General features: G+C 40.9%; 1 protein-coding gene and 1 long non-coding RNA gene across 2 annotated transcripts in view; both read left to right on the top strand.

The window, feature by feature from the left end:
* The window catches only part of LOC310865944, a 197,185-nt gene that overhangs the window by 157,935 nt on the left and 19,463 nt on the right, over positions 1-19,787 (top strand). The window lies entirely within an intron of this gene.
* Positions 1,937-11,025, top strand: LOC310865545 (transmembrane protein 26-like). The gene is made up of 6 exons (XM_083774702.1): positions 1,937-2,211; positions 5,011-5,107; positions 5,558-5,647; positions 7,926-8,134; positions 8,388-8,464; positions 10,720-11,025. The coding sequence occupies exons 1-6, from the start codon at positions 2,024-2,026 to the stop codon at positions 11,013-11,015; spliced, it is 957 nt and encodes a 318-aa protein (XP_083630828.1). The 5' UTR covers positions 1,937-2,023; the 3' UTR covers positions 11,016-11,025.

The following is a 19,787-nucleotide window of genomic DNA, read 5'->3' as shown; positions in this document are numbered from 1 at the left end:
GGGGTTAAGGTTAGGAATAAGGTTAGGTTTAACTGTTTAAGCGTAATTTACTTAGGTTACTTTAGGAATACCAGGCCGCGCAGTTCCGCCGGGCTGTAGGCCTACGCCCGGGGCGAGTTGGTAAAGGGGCAAGTTGTTTGGTATTCGCCGCCCTACACAGACTGTCTGTGAGTGACAGACTTACAGAAACACCCATTCACTGATACTTTTGTTGTGATTTCATTCATGCAAACTGCAGGATGGTGATAGATGATTTGAAACAAAGACAGGAAAAGTCTGTCTTTTTTCTAAGGTCTGACTGACCTTTCTACAGTTTCCTCCATCCTGCACTGTCTGTCTGTCTGTCTGTCTGTCTGTCTGTCTGTCTGTCTGTCTGTCTGTCTGTCTGTCTGTCTGTCTGTCTGTCTGTCTGTCAGTACAGCATGCATGCCATTGGCAGAACACGAAGTGTGTGTGTGTGTGTGTGTGTGTGTGTGTGTGTGTGTGTGTGTGTGTGTGTGTGTGTGTGTGTGTGTGTGTGTGTGTGTGTGTGTGTGTCTTTACATTTTTGGATCAAATAGTAATCTCAGCAAGGCAGATGGCTTCTTGGTTAGAGTGGGTGACAATATTATCACACGAAAGGATGACATTTCTTACCTAGGTTCCATCCTGGAGGCAAATCTTTCTGGTGATAAAATGGCCACCAACATAATCAAAAAAGTCAACCAAAGAACAAGTTTCCTATACAGGATCTCCTCACTGGTCAACAAAAACACCTTGAAGACCTTAACAGGAGCCCTCGTACAAGGTTTCTTCGACTATGCATGCAGCTCTTGGTACCACAGCACCTCATAGGCCCTTAAAACAAGGCTCCAGACCTCCCAAAACAAACTGGTCAGGCTACTACATGGGCCTCATCCCCCGAGCCCACATCACCCCTGCCCACTTTGACAGGATTTGGGTTGACGACAGAGTACAGCATCTTGCAATGGGTCTGGTCCACAAGATTTGATACACCACCAAGATACCCATGCACCTGTCTAAATACTTCCTTAATGTCAATGAAGTCCACACCCACAACACCAGAGGGAGTTCAACAAACCATGTGCAACCCAGAATCGGCACAAACAAGGGACTAAATTAATTTCGCTGTGCCCCAACTGTCAATCAATCAATCAATCAATCAATCAATCAATCAATCAATCAATCAATCAATCAATCAATCAATCAATCAATCAATCAATCAATCAATCAATCAATCAGTGTGTGTGTGTGTGTGTGTGTGTGTGTGTGTGTGTGTGTGTGTGTGTGTGTGTGTGTGTGTGTGTGTGTGTGGTGTACACATTTCATTTTTGAAAAAGGTGATAGCAGAACATCATGTGAGTTAGACCAGAGCCATAAGAAGTCACGTGGTCCATGTACTATCACGAGCCATAGACTATGACTCCAAAGCATTGAATGGGGACAACCGTAAACATACGGTTGTCCCCATTCAATAGAAGTCTATGTAGAAGAGCCTTATATGAAGCTCTGACCCCATGAAGTGACTATATGGCTCCGAGTCAGACTGCCCTGCTGCATGATCTGATAGGCTTATCGACATAACCGTTTATGTTAGCATTACGCCAGTGCAATGCTGCCCTCTTCTGTACATCACTAAAACTGCTCTCTTTTCAATGAGCACGGCATCGTGATATCAGTCATAATCATGGATCATCATAATACGAATTGTAATTGGAGCGTGGAATAAAGAAACGTTTCTCTGTGTTGTGTGTTTCACAGTGACGCCCGGGGCATAACAAAGGCATGCATTGAGGTCTGAATTGTGCAATTCACCATGTAAGCAATTCAATTGTAGCCTATATAACAAATTCATCAGTCGCTCTTAAGAGGCGGGGTCAAAACTTTTGGGACTTTGTTCGAAAACGTAAAGTTTTCATTGTCGCTGGAATTTGAAACTCCTGGACTTTGTATAACGGGACGAGAGCGACCCGCAGCTGTCGTGTGTATAGCATACAGTAATAATATTAACCTGCAAGACAACATGGTGTTTAAGTTTGTATGTGCCGTTATTACAAGGGCACTTTTTATCCTCATCTCATTGATTGGGGTCTGGAGAGTGACATGGGTGAAGAAAGACAACACTTACTGGTTTCTTACATTCCTATTCCTGCCACTTGTTGGTGAGATGATCGTCACAATGAAGAGACGTAAAGGAAAAGATTATAAATGGTAAGATATATATTTATATACATGTATTGGTGTGTCTTGGACAGTAGCATTACACGTTTAACCTTTTCCCCCTCTGCCTCGCATACATTTTAAAAACCTTAAAGTGTGTTTTTTATTTCACAATCTGGATACTTTTAATACAAGGTTTTAAAATTATAATAAATATTGGCACAGTCTCCCTAACCCTGACTGCACCCCATCCCCCTTTCATAGAAAGCCACAGTAGCCTGTATCCTGTCCACCCACTCCCAGTCTCCCATTGTTAATTTGAACCTACAGCATGAGGATGGGGTGGTTCCTTTCTCTTATCATAGGAACCCATCTGACCCCTTTCCTCCATGCATTCATTTAAACAAAAACTTTTATGGTATTTGTTAGTGATGAATTGTATATATGTTTTATTGATTCCTTGTGCAAAAGGCTTAAATTCACTCTGGGTTTCATCTACAGATTGAAGGCTTGTTTTGCTTGTTCAGCTCGCATAAAACTGGTCACTGGTCTCTTTCTGTCCCAATTGGATTATGGTGATACCATTTATTGGTTTGCCTGCTCCTCCACCTTGGCACGTTGTATGCTGCAGTCGTCTGGTTCTCATTGGCATCTCGCAGGCTGCAACATTGGTATATTTTCATTTATAAAGCCATTATTGGTGATCTGCCGTCTTACATTTCCTCCAAATTCGACTTGGTCCAAAATGGTCTAAACCTCAGGTCAAATGCTTGGCTACGGTGTGTAGTATCCATGAAGCATTCAAATCCGAGGGGGCCTTCTTAAGCCCTTATTGGTCGTGGAACGACCTACAGTCCAGACTAAAATTGGCTTTGAAAGTTCCCTTGAGAAGTTTCAAAAGGATCATCTTAGATGTACAGTCCAACACCTACACATGTTTGGATTTGTACTAGCCTATGTTCATGACTAGATATTTATTATTTTGGTTTATATTTTGTACATTGTGTATTTTGCCCTGCCGCTAAAAGATCAGCACTTTGGTGATTTGATTTGTTGTATTTATTTCATAGGTACTTTGAGGTGTATCATGGATGTTTTATTTGCTGTTCCAAAATACATTTACGATGTAGTATTGAAGTGTAATTTTATTTCTGCCTCTTGACCAGTTCCCGCTTGTAAAAGAGACCCAGTCTCAATGTGTTTATACTGGTCAAATAAAGGTTAAAAATAGCTTTTATGGACAATTGATCGCCTTTTCTAAAAAGCAGTTTCAATACTTTATATGACTTTGATTTTGCCTTGTGGTCGTTTTACTGTAGGCCTAATTGCAAGAGAGGGGTATAATTAAGGTAGGTGATGAACATCTATGAAAATTGAAAATGTAAATGTGGTGGAAAGGAAATAAATGCTTGTCAGATAATTTAAAGGATAAGGCTATTTATGGAAAATTTGCAAAAAGTGAACCTTAAAGTTAGGGAAACAGCTTTTTCATATTCCATTCCACTTGACTAAGTTTTAGCCTCCAGATGTGGTTCACACTGTTTGTTGCATAATTTCCCCCACCAAATTAGCTATACAAATGACTGTGTGACTCATATGACAGAGACAATGAGCGTCAAACAGGATTTTGATATCCCAAATGCCTACATACTGTATCTGCCTGTAATTGGCTTTCAAAATAGTTTCTTGAAAAAATTGGCATGAACGCAACAATCATCCCATGTTGAAGGTCCTCCAAAAGAAGATTACTGTCACTACTGGTCATACACTTCATACACACCTGCAAATGCAAAAGGTTTCCCTATACCTTACATACTATAAGGCTATTTCCACGACATACACAACCCTGGCTAGGCAACCCAGCCTGGTGGAGATATGCGTTCTGAATAGCACGCTATTTTAGTTATATATTAATGACTTAAAATAAGAAGTTCGGAAAAGCTGAATGTACGGGTAGTAATGGACTTGTCAGGCACCAGAAAGGATAGGACTCAAAATCAGGCAGCAAACCTTTAACAGGTTTTATTAAAGTCAAAGGGAAAAGGCAGAGGCGTAGTAGGTAGGCATAGCGTGGGTCAGGATTCCTGGAAGGCTGTCCGTGGGGCGTCGGTTCCGATAGGGATTAGGCAAGTCGTGAATCAGAGTTCGGTCCGGGTCCATACACAGTGGTTCTGGGAACAGGCAAAGGTACAAGGCGTCAGGCAAGGGATAACCAGGGACAGGCTAAGGTCAGATACAATAACAGGCAGGATAACAGGTTCAAGAATAACGGCGTGCTAACCTAGGGTAAACTGGGTTGATCTGCAGGCAGAGAACAATGGGTAGCGGCAGACAATAAGTAACCTTGGCTACTCAGCGTGGAACCTGGTGCAGGTGCGCTCACACTGGTGTGGGCGTGACAGGACTATGGTATTGGGTATCAGGAGTGGACAAAGTTGCTAGTTGTATACTGCATTGACGGGTGCAGTAGGCTACTTAGTTTAGACAGTACTTAGTTTAGACTAGTCATTTGGTTAGACCAGTCATTAGTCCTACAACTACAACCTATCTCAAACCCTCACCCTAAACCTAACCTCCCACGGGGCAGCACACCTAAACCTAACCTTAACCCATGTCTAACCAATGACTAGTCTAAACTAAGTATGCAGTATGCACCCCGCATTGACAGGCAACGCATCTGAAAATATATTTTCCTGTTTATTAATGACCTGGAGAGATGGGGAGAAAGCTAGGTGTCTAAATTAACCCTGAGGTTTAATTTCTAGAACTATTTACCATTCTCTGTGTATAATGTTTTCTTTCCCCTGGAAGTTCCCAGTGATTAAAGTCTTCCAGTTGATTGTCTTCCAGGTTTTCTCCAGCAATCCTCCTGTTTCTAATAAGTATCATACCTTCCATCTGGATTCTGGAGCTCCACCACCAGGAAAACAAAACCAGCGACCCTCAGGTATACATCACAAAAATGGAAGAACATATCATAGTAATGACTAAATATAGCTCTAAATCACTTAACGCAGCTATGAGAGATAGGGCAGGTAATGTGTACCACTTGACTATAGGTATAAGTAGAACTAATATTTTTAACAATTATACATATCATTAATGTGTTCATTAACTGGACAGTTCTTGTCAAACCACAAAGTTCTGAATAAAGGCTCATACATATAGTCTGGATTTTCGGTGCTGAGGTGACCACCGAACTACAACATGACGTCACAAGCCGCGGTGAAGAGCAAACCACCGCCACCGCTCCAGCCCTTCTCTCTGTTTTTACTCACCAGCTGCTCAACGTTATTTCAGCTCCGGTGGTCAGCTCACCACCGGAGCGGTGGTCACCTCACCACCGAAAATCCAGACTATATATGAATAGGCCTTTAACACCATCTTGTCATTTCAGTGTAGGAAACTGGACTCTTGGGAGAATGTTCGAGGAGTGATTACTCTGAATAGGACGGTACAAAACGTCACCTACAGCGACTATCTGAAGGTAAGGTGGACTCACAGACGCCGGACTACTGGTTGGAATAATGTGTTCCTTCCACGCGCTACGTCCAAACAGGGAAAACTCCCCCCTGTCAGGTGTAAAGGAGCAACTTGGACACTCAGGCATGAAGGAAGCATGAGTTCAAGTCCGTTGCTCTCCCCTTGTCCCCCATATATGGGGACTAGGTTGGTGGAGGGTGTGTAGAGCCCAGGATCACATTAGATCAGGGGTTTTCAACAGGTGGTCCGTGGACCACTGGTGGTCCGTGAAGGCATTGCGTGTGGTCCCTGACCATGCATTTAGTAATGTAGCCATGGAACAGTGCACTAAACCGTCTGTGCACTGTTCCGTGGAAGTGTGTCAATGTTGTCAGAATTACTGGGAAGTCTGAGGTTCTCAAGAAGGGTGAAGTGGTGAAGCTTGCCTGATTAGGAAATGTGCCCATAGCATCATGTCATCATGTGCTATATCTTGCACGTATTTGACATTTTTTACTATCTGTATATATAATATATATTACTATTATTATTACTATTATTAAAATAGTTAAAATAACCGATCTACAAGATCATAATGTGTGGATGCAGATCAGCTAGTTGAACTATTAGGGATAAAGGTTAAGGCACGCTCAAGATATACAGTAGGGCCACATGTGTCAGTATACTGTACGTATATCAGTTAAGTCTGTGGACCATCGTTTGAGAAACAGTATTCCATAGCAAGTGTTATGAAAGCACTAATCTTAGCCCATATCCCATTGCAACACAACAGTGGTCCCCAGGTTGATTCTTAGGTGGTGGTCCCTGGTTCACAATCAGTTGAAAACCCCTGCATTAGATGATTGACACAGGGGTGAAAAATGCGTTACAAAATCGTGGGATAACAAAATAGATTTAAAAAAAAAGAAAGACAGCCGGGAACCGCTTTTGGGGAGGCATACTATGATCCGACGGAGCATCGCTCCGAAGGAGCAATGGTCCGAGGTGTGCTGGGGGTCGGGAGAGGGTTGGGGTTAGGTTTAGGTGTCTGCCCCGGGGGAGGTTAGGGTGAGGGTTTGAGGTAGGTTGTCGATCGGACCAATGCTCCGTCGGATCAAAGTATAGTAACCCCGCTTTTGGTGTTAGCATTATGCTATGCTTTAGCTATTGAAAAATAGCAGATCTACAAGCTCATAGCACGCCACCGAGTGGCGCGCTACGAGCTTGTAGGTCTGCTATTTTTGAAAAGTCGAAGAACGACTGACATAGAAACACAGCTTTTTCAGAAAACTATCAGGATGTAGAAGACATTTTTTGAATCTGATCCCAGGTCAAAATGGGTTAATGAGTTGTTTCCTACCAATACATAATGCCAAACTACCCAGTACCCACTTCATGTTTTTAAAGGTTGCTTCTCCCTTTTTCTCCCAAAAGAGAGGGATCAACACAAAAACACAATGATACACGCTGTTACACGAGTTCTTAAGAAACGGCTTCTTACTGTAAATGAATGCTTATGCGTGTCCATCTGGGTCCATTTTTACACTCTGATGATTTTATTGCGTGTCGTAGAAAGGGTTGTTGTTTCCGTTATAAATGATGTCACATTCTAAATTTAGAAAATGCAGTCAAGGCAAGAGCAATCTACTAACTATATAGGGAACGGAAAGGGAGTATTCTCTAGTCTAGTCTCGTTCCCCGGAGAGGGGAACTTGAGAATAGCCTATATACCAGACAACCAGCACGTCCAGCAGACAGGGGAAGTGTCTCACTGTCTCAGGGACACGTAGAATGTGAAAGCCAAGGGTCAGACTTGACAATCTGATGGTCTCTCTACCCACTCACCTTATGGATGACTGACTACTACAGTACAGTAGATTGCACGTTGCCTTGCTTAGCCAGCCTCTGTTTCACTGTCAGATCTTTGTATTAACTATAGGGTCCATATGTCAAGAACAATGACATAAGCCTCAAGGGCACAATACACAAACACGGTATCATGGGAGGAGTGCCTTACTATATGTATAGAATCTGCATTGTAGACCACAGCAATGGTAATGGTGCAGGATGTAGAGTGCATGTCTTTCAACCAGAAGGTCACGGTTCGATCCCTGGCCCCTCCTGGCTTTGTATCAAAATGTCCCAAGAGCAAGATGCCTTGCATGGTGCCATCCATGTGTGAATGTACTGTAATACACATGGTAAAGCAGGGTTTTTGTCTTTTTTTTTTGTCTTTTCTTTTTTTAACCCTTGCCCTTAATTTAGGTCTTGACCCAAATGACACTTTCTTGTCCCTCCTCTAGAATCTTGACCAGGCGTTATCGACAGTCTGTGCCAATGACTGGATCATGATTCTCCATCAGATCCTGCTCATCCTTCTCATCTTGGGGAAGTGGCTCCTCCCCATCGGGGGAGGAGTCACGCGGGATCAGTTGTCTCAACTCCTCCTCATTTTCGTTGGCACAGCAGCGGACATCCTGGAGTTCACCAGCGAGACGCTATTAGATGTCAAGTGGGTAGTCGTTAATGCCGCACGCACGCACGCACGCACGCACGCACACACACACACACACACACACACACAGTTTTGTAGATCATGTTATATGCTTTAGTTAGTATCTTCCCAGTTACTACCCTTGAAACTACATGTTCTGGCATAATATCAGCCCAGTGTCTTCCATTTAAATTAGTCTCAACCCGTTAAACTTTATTGGAAACCGCAGAACTGAATGTTTCTGTGTACTTTCCACATGTTTGGTTTCTAGAGACAGCCCTCAGCTGGTGTACATCATCTTAGCAGTATGGACCTGGAGCATGTTACAGTTCCCTCTGCAGCTGGCCGGTAAGTGTAAGTGTGTGTGTGTGTGTGTGTGTGTGTGTGTGTGTGTGTGTGTGTGTGTGTGTGTGTGTGTGTGTGTGTGTGTGTGTGTGTGTGTGTGTGTGTGTGTGTGTGTGTGTGTGTGTGTGTGTGTGTGTGTGTGTGTGTGTGTGTGTGTGTGTGTGTGCGTGCGTGCGTGTGCGTGTGCTGTTAAGTCCTTAACATTAAGCATCAGGGTTACTTAAGCAGTTATAGCCTTGTGTTATTGTATGTAACTTTAGCCAATCTGGGACAGTCCAAACAAGCTGAAACATATTTAGAAAAACATTGGAGAAAGTCAGCACACCCCTTCCAGTCCTCTGCATAAACAATGGAAAACAGCTGAGCTGATATGGCTTTTCTTTCTATCTCCACCTTAGCTGAATTATTCATCCAAATGTATTCATGTGTTTTCACTTCTTGAGCCTCAAAGAAAACCACAATGACCTCACCAAAGAAGGGTTCTTTCTTATGTTCGGTTTTAAAATGCCGATTTATCACACCCTCAACATACTCGAAACGCTGACACAGTCTTTTAGACACCGTTCAGTGGTTGAGTTTCATCTGTCAGCTATGTAAAGAGATCATAGGGCCTGCAGCCTCTCTCTATTCTCACTGCTTGGTTGTTGAGGGGAATGCTGTTGTCAGGCAAGAGACAGGCACACAGAGATGACCTCCTGAAATCTATTATACCCGAGAAAGTGAGACTCCCTGCTGCTGCAGTGTTGGGAACACAGAGTAGGTCACAACACACGTTTTGAGGTTTCACAATGTATGCATTTGCTCTGGTTCCACACATGCACTTAAAAGAAGACAATGAGGAAGAACAAGTTAATGAGCAAGATAATGATGATGGGATGATTATAAAGAAGAAAGAGAAGAGGAAAAGTAAAGGAAAGAAGGAAAGAAAGAAAGAAAGAAAGAACATTCAAATAAAAGAACAATCGAATAAAGAACGGTCCTAGCTGTGAGCTTTAACATTAGATTTGGAGCAGGAACTTATTGCTGGAGGAAAAAAACAATGACAATTTCTTGAATAGACCACTTCACCACTTTCAAACCTATCTTAGGTCCTCACTAATAATCATGAAAGAATGGCGCAATTTTTTTCTACTCTGTGTCTCATAGGAGGGCTGTGGGCAGTTCAGAAACCGTCTTCCAGTGACATCATCGGTGGGGAATACAAGCTAATAAAAACTGCAGGCTTTCTAGTCCTGAAAAGTTGCAATGCGAAAATGGAAGTCATCGTTCTCACGATAAAGAAAATCTAAACATTTTTGTAAAACAATCTTGTTTAAAAAATAATCTGCCTAATGATGATGTCACTGGAAGACGGTTTCTAAACTGCCCACAGCCGTGATATGAGACACAGACTGAGTAGGAAAGAAATTGTGCCATTTACCATGATTATTATTAGTGAGGACCTATTATATGAATATAGATTGAAAAGGGGTGAAGTGGTCCTTTAAGCAGAAATCACTGGGTTGATCAGCGGCAAATCTTTTGGTCATGCTGCCAGCAGGCCAAGGAACCACTCAGCCATTGACAACTATTTTATATTTCTGTGAAATAAACACCTCAGACCCATGTCACAGAGGCTATATGGACTGGAATTAGTGAAATGGCTCCAGATGCCTATGGGCTCCATTTTTCTAGCAAAACTTGGTCAACCAGTTTTACAATGAAAACAACAAACCACACACACAGACAGACCACAGGCAACTGTGAGCGCACAGGCATGTAAACACACCCCTTAGTCTCTCGAGACAACATTTTATTGTCACTGAGGATTTACAGTGTAGTATGCATACTTTTATGAGTGCGTGAGTGTGTGTGTGTGTGTGTGTGTGTGTGTGTGTGTGTGTGTGTGTGTGTGTGTGTGTGTGTGTGTGTGTGTGTGTGTGTGTGTGTGTGTGTGACATCTGACAAAATATCAGTTTTGGGAAGGTAGCCTTATTTTCTAGACACTTACTGTGTATTGATGAAATGACAATGTACGTATTGAGTGGTTGCCATGGTTTCCTGGGGGCATGAAACATAGAATCACCAACAAAGGGATGCCTGGCAGTTCAGTCAGTTAGTGTATGGACCACATGCTACTTGTGTGAGTCATGAGGATGAGTAATAAGCTGACTGTTTCCCTTCTCTCTGTCATTGTACTTCAATTACATCCTCCAATTCACAAACATGAATATCGTATACTCTATAAAGTGTCACCGTTCTCTCTTCCACATCTACAGTGGTGAACTCCAAGTCAGACGACGAGGGAGAGGGAGGCGCTCAGGCGGTCTCCATCATGTCCAAGCACAGCACCGACATGTGGTCCGTGGTGGAGGCGCTCTTCATCCAGGACGGCCCTTTCCTGGTGGTGCGACTCTGCGTCATGACCTACTTCGACGTCTTCCACCAGATGCTGCTCTTCTTTGCCATCAAGAACTTCCTGGTGGTCATCTTGAATTTGTACAGACTGACCGTCATATGCCAGGACTTCAGGGCCCCCAGTGGTACCATCGAGGAGGGTACTGCACTTCCATAAAGAGGTGACGGAAGAGGAAGCCAAGTGGTACTGACTGAGGACTCGAGGAGGGGGGCTTTGCCATGCCTCAATGGGCTTTACACATCCAAAGTTTGAAGGCATGGCCAAATGACACTGTGAGAGTAGGAACTTTGCATAGCACTTACATGTAGTTTTCTTGGTATGGTGGTCACAATGGTGTAGTTACTACACCATTGTGACCACCAGACAAATTACCAATTCACATTTTTCTTATGTTAAGGGTTGCCAATTTTACATTTGAACGTCAAGCAGAAAATAACCCTGATGTCAATCAGTGCCATTGTGTTCTAGGCTCCAGGTTTATTGCATAGGCTAAATCTCGATCTCTCTCGCCCTCTCCCTTTCCCTGAAATTAAGTAACTCCTTTTTTGTATCGCAAAACATATTGCAAATAAATGTGTACGGTACTTCCAATATCGTATAGGTGAACCTAAGTGAAGATGTGAAAAAAAAAACCCCAATTCTGTCACGGTTCAAGTCAGGAGAGTTTGTAGGACCCAAATGCAGGAGGAGGCAGAGCAGGTCATTTCAAAAGGTTTAATAACTCAAAAGAACTATAGAATACAAACAAAAACACTGGAAGCACAAAAGGTGTCAAGACAAGACACACGCAACATACCACAATGAACTAGCCAGAAAACACTGGGATCAGGGGGGGTATACACAAGGGCACAGGTGAACAACACTGTGATAGGCTGGGGAACAAACAGGACAAGGTGGAAACACTAGGCTAATCACAGTACAGGTTGACAAGGCAGGCAAACAGTAACAAGGCAGACAGGAAACACTAGGTACATAAGATACATAACACTAAAATCTGCTTTTCATAATACATAATGTATGAGGCCTTCTTATCCAGCATATTATGGAATATGGTGGATATCTATTGCATTATGAATTGGAGTTAAAGTAAAGACAGGCAGTCAAACAGGGACACTGAGGGTGGAGACAGAAGGAAACAAGTGTGGAAGTCCCAAGTGAATCACACAGAAACATTGTGGCAGGCTGGCATGTACAGACACTGGATGATGATCGAGCTACATAGTTGCCAGCATAGGTAAATCAGTGAAACCAGTTCCACATCAAGCTTTTAGCCAAGAAACTGCATCATAACAGGAAGAAAAAATGGAGGACAAATGGTTCAAATGGACAACATTTAAGACTGAACAGAATGAATAAGAATATGGGGGAATGGGTAACAACAGCAAATGCCTAGACATATGTAATGTAACATGCAATGTTTGAAACGCAATGTCGATTTTATTTTATTTCTTTTGTTTTAGTTTTTAGTTTTTTCATGTTTGTTTGTACTGTATGTTTTCTTCTGTAGTTGTCTTTTCTTTCTTTTGTCATTGTTCAAAAATTAATACATTTTTAAGTGATCGCATCATAACAGGCTCATGCAACAGCTCTCTTTTTTGACACAAAGTTCTGACAGGAAAGGAGGGTTAAAAGTGAACAGGAACAGGGGAGGACACATGAGAAGGCCCACTTGTGGTGGTTTTGACAGCAGCAAAGATGAAGAGATCAGTTTTCCTCTCTCTAGAGTCGTCTCGACCCACACAGGAAGGATGTTAGTACTGTAAAAAACAATATCCTCTTGGATTAAAGAAAATACACTAGAGCAACACTGAAATGGCTGGGATTTTGTTGTAGTGAAGGCTACAGAGTATTACAATGTTATTTTTGATATTTGAAAAAGGGTAAAGCCAGCCAAAAATGTACGGTATACAGTACCTCTAGTCTTTCAAAAGGATGAGCATACCAGTATGTTTGCAGCAGTGGAAGATTTTCACATTTTTTACTTGAGTAACCGTATCAATACTGAAAAGTCCGGAATTCCAGTATTGGCATCAAAATGTACATACATACAATACCAAAAATAAAAGTACTCATTGTGCACTGTCCCATTTCATGTTTCCTAATCAAATCGTTTGAAAATAGCAGATCTACAAGCTCAGTGATCTTGTAGATTGGCTACTTTCAAATTGCCGAAATGTATATACTGAAGTGGTGATTTGTAATGATAATCAAAAGTAATTAAATAACGTTTTCAAATAAATGTAGGCCTACTGGAGTATAAGTACAACATTTGGATCTGAGAACATGGAGTAGAAGTAAAAGTATTGGAAATTGGTAATACTAAAGTAAAGTAGAAATACCTCAAAAATGTTCTTAAGAACAGCACTTATGTAAATGTACTTAGTTACTTTAGTTTACACCACTGATGTTACGTTATCAGACATCTTCAGTCTCCTTAGTCCCGACTCACACCTTTCGATCTAGCATACAACATTGATGCATGCTAGATGTATACAAAGGGTGTGATACATCTTGCCCCAATGCATTTCCAATGGAAGTCACATGGTTTGACACAACATTTGTGTTGTACGGCTTTCGGCTGTGTTTACTTTCGACTGCCCCCCGCCCCCTCATACAACACAAATGTGTCAAACCATGTCACTCCCATTGGAAATGCATTGTGAGCTTGCATCAGCTATACATCTCATACAACAAGCATACATAAATCTGTTGTGAAGGTGTGAGTCAGGCCTTCACTGTCACTGCACTGTTAACCAGTGTTGTCTCCGGACTATGACCATCGAACATGCAAACATATCCAACTGAGGTGATCAGTGTGAGACATACAGTGCCGATGCAGCTGTACAAACTTTAGTGTCTCTTCAGCCATGAGTTTGACCAAACCATGCGCAGCTACTGTGTTTAGTCTATTTTTGACCTGTCTGTTCTTTGCACAGTGAGGTCACTCACAGTTCAGTGCCGTGGTGGCACTTTAGCCAGTGGCGTGCACAGATAGACACTAGGGGGTGCTAGAGCACCCCCTGCCCTTTCGGCAATGTGCTCTTAAAAAAACATGTTTTATTTTTTTTTCTTAATTTGTAGTGTGTGGACCATGGTGACATTGATCAAATCTTCGATTTAAAAAAAAATAGCAGACCTATACAAGCTCGTCGCTATGAGCTTGTAGATCTGCTATTTTTTAATAGCTAAAGCACCAAAATGGGTTCCCGCCCCAAAATGCGCTGCACAAGGTTTTTTCACTTGAGCACCTGCCCCTCTAAATGTCTGCACGCCACTGACTTTAGCTGTACTGGTCATCCCTAGGTTTTCTTTATTATTTCAATAAAGTTAATTCAGTTATAAAAGGAGCTGGATAAACAGGGTGTAGGCCTGTTGTACACATTCAGAATGTGGAGGGGGGTAGCAAAAGTAATATAGTATAATAAAAACAATCAAAAAGTATTACAAATATGTTTTTAATTGATACCACGTAAAGTAATATTATTACTTAAACAAAAGTTTATGTTTTAGGACAGGTTGTAATTAGAGAAAATAAAAGATGAGTGTTAATTTATTTTCATTTGCTGCTTTCTTTCCTTTTAGTGATTTGAGCTATTTTTGACAGGGCATTCGAACAAGTGGCTATAAATCTATAAATGTGTTTTTTCCCCCATGGGAAATTACCATGGGGTTAGAAATCACTGGAAAAAAGTAATTTAATTACATCTGACCACAAACGATCACGGGATCTACTGAATGTGAAGGGGGGGGGGGGGGGGGGGGGGGGGTACTAGGGGGCTGCCATACTGTGTGTCATACAGTAGGCTCAATCGTCAATTTGTCACCTCCTCCTTCACATTCAATATAGATCCTGTGAAAAAATACAAATTTTGCCAATTTTGACACAAGCTTTCGCCCCCTGTCAAAAATAGCCAAAATTGCAAAAACTAATTAAAGCAGCAACTGAAAAAATGAAAAACACAAATCTTTTTGTGTTACAACCTAAAACATGAACCTTGGTTGAGTAACATATTACTTGCTGATTGACTTGCCCAACATTGTATGAATGTGACCCCTAAAGTAAATAAGGTTATCTGTGTGTACAGAACATTTGTAATACAATGTCTAGAAAGTGTGAGGAGTCCCTCTTGTGGTGGAAGGATTCAATCATTAATCAGTGATTGAATTATAACCAATATTTTCAATTATAATCAACCATATATTCTATTCAAAGAAGCTTCTCTAGATAGCATTACATTTGAGCATTTTTTCCCTTTTCATTATTATTGTATGTTTTAAAACAGGAGATTGTAGAGAGACAGGAAACTAAGGGCATACAAGAAACATGTGAGACAAGACTGGGGGCCGGATTCGAACCCAAGTCCTCATGCTTGCTGGGAGCCTAATGTCTAAATGATCAAGCCACCAGGATCCCCCAAGCACATATTATTTACATAATTAACTAATGGATACATTACCAACATACAATGTCATCTGGCTTTGACAGAAACATTATTCACTATTTTAATAATAAAGAAATACATTTAAATCAAATGAAACAAGTTTGATTGAGTAAAAGTAACAGGCCTCTCTCATGCATTAGAATAAAGGACAATATCAATCACCAAAACCAGGGGTGTGTGTTTGCATGGTTAAAACTGAGCCTGTAGTTACAATGGAATTGTATAGGAAGTGGGCCTTTCTGATCAAAGGAATATAAATATCGAAATATTGAATCAAGCAACTTAAAGAAATTGTCTGGGGTACACACAAAAGCCAGAGTAGATGTTAAAATGACCCCAGAAGTGATACGTGAAATATCCCTTAAAGGACCACTTCACCACTTTTCAACCTATCTTCATATAATAGGTCCTCACTAATAATCATGCAAAAATGGCGCAATTCTTTTTCTACTCGGTCTGTGTCTCATAGGAGGGCTGTGGGCGGTTCAGAAACCGTCTTCCAGTGACATCATCGATGGGGAATACAAGCTAATAGAAACTGCAGGCTTTCTAGTCCTGAAAAGTTGCAATGCGAAAATGGAAGCCATCGTTCTCACGATAATGAAAATCCAAACATTTTTTTTTTTTTTTTTGTGATCAGTACTTTATTTTGATTTTTTACAAACACATAAAACATAAGACCTACAATACAAACACAAGCAACAACAGCAGAGTACGTATTCATGGATAGACAATTAAGATAAAATCCAAACATTTTTGTAAAAATAATATTGTTTAAAAACAAATCTGACTAATGATGATGTCACTGGAAGACGGTTTCTAACCTGCCCACAGCCCTCCTATGAGACACAGACTGAGTAGAAAACAATTGCGCCATTTTATCATGATTATTAGTGAGGACCTATTATATGAAGATAGGTTGAAAAGTGGTGAAGTGGTCCTTTAACTTAAGCGGTTATAGCCTTGTGTTATTTTACAAAATATGGGACAATCCACCTTGTGCAAAAACATTTGAAATATCTACAACACTCCAACCAGTCCTCAGAGTAAACAATATCACATTCCCTTCTAGCACAACCTTTACAGAATTATTCATGTGAATTGATTCATCTGTTTTCACTTCCTGGGCCTAAAAGAAACCCACAATGACTTCATCAAAGAAGGCATGAGGTTTGTTTCTATTTCTTGGTTTGTCAATTAAATCACAAACAACGCACTGCACATAAGGACGTACTCCAGAACGCTGACACAGGCTTTTAGACACCGTTCAGTGGTTGAGTTTCATCTGTCAGCTATGTAAAGAGATCATAGGGCCTGCAGCCTCTCTCTATTCTCACTGCTTGGTTGTTGAGGGGATTGCTGTTGTCAGGCAAGAGACAGGCACACAGAGATGACCTCCTGAAATCTATTATACCCGAGAATGTGAGACTCCCTGCTGCTGCAGTGTTGGGAACACAGAATATGTCACAACACACGTTTGAGGTTTCACAAGATTTAATGTAGGCATTTGCTCCGGTTCCACAAATGCATTTACAAGGCAATGAGGAAAAAGAAGTCGATGAGCAAGATAATGATAATGTGATGATTTTAATGAAGCAAGAGAAGAGCAAGTGCGAGTAAAGTCAATAAAATGTATCAGAAAGAAATTAAGAAAGGAGTTAAATAGAACTTAAATAAAAGAACAATCAAATGAAGAAATGCCATGTGGAGCTTTAGCATTAGATTTGGAGCAGAACAGTATTGCTGGAGGAAAAACCCCAATGCCAAACATTTGAATGATAATCTCTTAGACTGGTGCCCGGCTGTAGAGCACCGAGTCGGTAACGATGGAAGTTGGAGATCCATGCCTCACCCAGCTATGCAATACCCAATGTACCTGTGTCAGGGTACCCGTTCCACCCGTCTGTCTGTGTCCCTTTTGGCTTTTATGCCCATATATGGAGATTTCTGTATCTTTCTCTCTGTGTCCCTTTATTCCTATATATGGAGTTTTGTGTCAGGCATGCCCAAATATGGGGTGTTGTGATGTCAGAACAGGCCATCTCCATATATGGAGCATGGGCAGTGGCCCAGTAACATTCTCCATTCATTGTCAATGGGAATTTTATGTTTGTGTAGAACAGAACTCTACACTAGCTGAATATAGGAGGGGCTAGCGCCCATCAAAATCACCAATGTAGGTATGCATGCATGGTGGCTTAGCCAGTTAGTGCGTGGGGTATTAATGTGACTCCCATCCCATGTCTCGCATTTCTCTTATCTTATATGACCTCTTATCTCAGACGGTCAGACCCCCTCACTATACCCTACTACTATTAGTATCTAATCAAGTAAAAATGGCAAAAATAAACATTTTATTAAACAATTAGTCTAAGGTGCCTTCCTCCTCTCTTCCACGGTTATAGTGGTGAACTCCACAGTCACACCACACTGTGATGAGAGAGGGAGGTGTCTCCTTACTGACTAAGCACATTCAGGCTTGTCCAGTAATGGTGGGACCAGTACAGATTGACTTAGCCCAAAAGGTAGATCATGATCTACCAGTAGATCACAAAGGCTGCGCAGGTAGATCACATGACATGCCCTTAAAGAATATTTAATTAAAAAAGAACAACAAAATATACAACGTATATATTTTTTGCATATGCCACTTAAATTAAGGTGGCTTGATTTATAAACATTAAAAGGGCATGTGAGCTCAAACCCACAGTTCAACATTTTAGTTTTAAGATGTTGATATTGATTTTGTATTCATCTTTAGGGCCCCAAATCACACCTTAGAAAGTCATATTTTTGACAGCAGAAACTGCCTGTCATAATTTCACGACCCCTCCCTATCTAATTATTAGACAGTATTAGGATGTTGATATTCATTTTGTATCCATCCTTAGGGCCCCAAATCACACCTTAGAAAGCATGAGTGTCTATTTAAAACAGAAAGTGTTTTTTGACTGGTACATTATATATTTAAACTATTTTCAGCAATGGTACAATTATTTTTTTCAGTGGGTAGATCTTGTTGAGCTCGTCATTTTGAAAGTAGATCTCACGTCATAAATGTGAGGGTGCTGTGCTTCCATAAAGAAGTGAGTAAGTGACAGAAGACTTTATGCACATCCAAAGTTTTGTTACAACTTAAGGGAGTGCCAAATAAGACCGCTGTCAGAGTAGGATTTTTTTTGTGTGTAGTTTATTTGTTATGACTACGCGTCTATTAACAACCTATACTACTGTGATGAGAGTGAGACAAATTGCCAAGGAACATTTTCTCATATTCAGGTTAGAAGTATTGGCAGCCATCTTGAAGTGAGTATGACATCTCTTCCCACAAACTAATATAATCTGGCATACAAGTTACTGGAGATCATTTTAATACATATAGGCTATGACAACAATAAACTGAGAAAGAGAGCTTGGCTTGTGAAAGTAGAGGAAAGTATCTGAATTATATTTTCATCCAAATTCCTAAACTAGATGAAGTTCTGCAATAGTTCTTTTCTGTTTTGTTACAATTTAAGGGATTGCCAAATAACACCGCTGTCAGAGTAGGATTTTTGTGTAGTTTATTTGGTATAACAACCTATACTACTGTGATGAGAGTGAGACAAATTGCCAGGGAACACTTTCTCATATTCAGGTTACACATTTCACATTCCAACCACAAGTCCATAGGACTCTAGTCTAGCCTCTAGCATACCACTTGGCTTAGAGTTCATGCTTCATCTCACAGAAGCTATCTCCTGGGTCTTTCTGGACCTCATTTAAGAATAAATCCTTTAGAATATTCAAAGTTAAGTTGGACAACTCCATAAGATGCACCAAATGCTGATTGGACAAAACAACGTTATCTGTTATACCTGAATATAGCATCCAATGGTTATTATAGTCTTTTGTGGTCAGTGGACCAATAGTATTTATTTAGTCCTTTTATGTTCAACTTTACAACTTATGTATTGTTTTTGTGGACTTTGAAAAGGACTTGGAAAGCGTGTACTTGACCACTTGAAACCTTTCACTTGCCTGGGAGAACTGAAGAAATGGTGAATGCCAAAAACCAATGGGTACTATAAAATAAGAAGACAATTGTGGATACTAGCAGAAATAAAAAAACATCAAGAAGTGTGTAATAGTGGCATTGCAAAGGATAGCTAAGGCAATATTTCCATGACCAGCCAAATCTGAAGAAAAAAAACATATGTCCATCTGATATCTAGTCTAATGATTTCTTGCACACACAATCTGTGTTCACACATGGGTGTCATGATGATGGAGTATTGAAAAAGTGCTTTATTTCAAATCATCATGCTATTTCCAAATAGAGCTGTAGAAAATGCATATCGGTCAAAATGATATTGCATATTGTATTTTCAATTTGATGTATTGGCAATACATAAGGCCTTCTAGCTTAATCTAGGCCTATTAGCTAGGCCTATATAACATAGGCCTAGCTAATCATCATTTGTGGTTGGTCGATCATTTAGAATAG

Source organism: Protomyctophum parallelum, assembly GCF_964188405.1.
Source record: "Protomyctophum parallelum genome assembly, chromosome: 10".
NCBI lineage: Eukaryota > Metazoa > Chordata > Actinopteri > Myctophiformes > Myctophidae > Protomyctophum > Protomyctophum parallelum.
The sequence above is the reverse complement of the archived record's forward strand: the minus strand, read 5'-3'. Positions and strand labels throughout refer to the sequence as shown.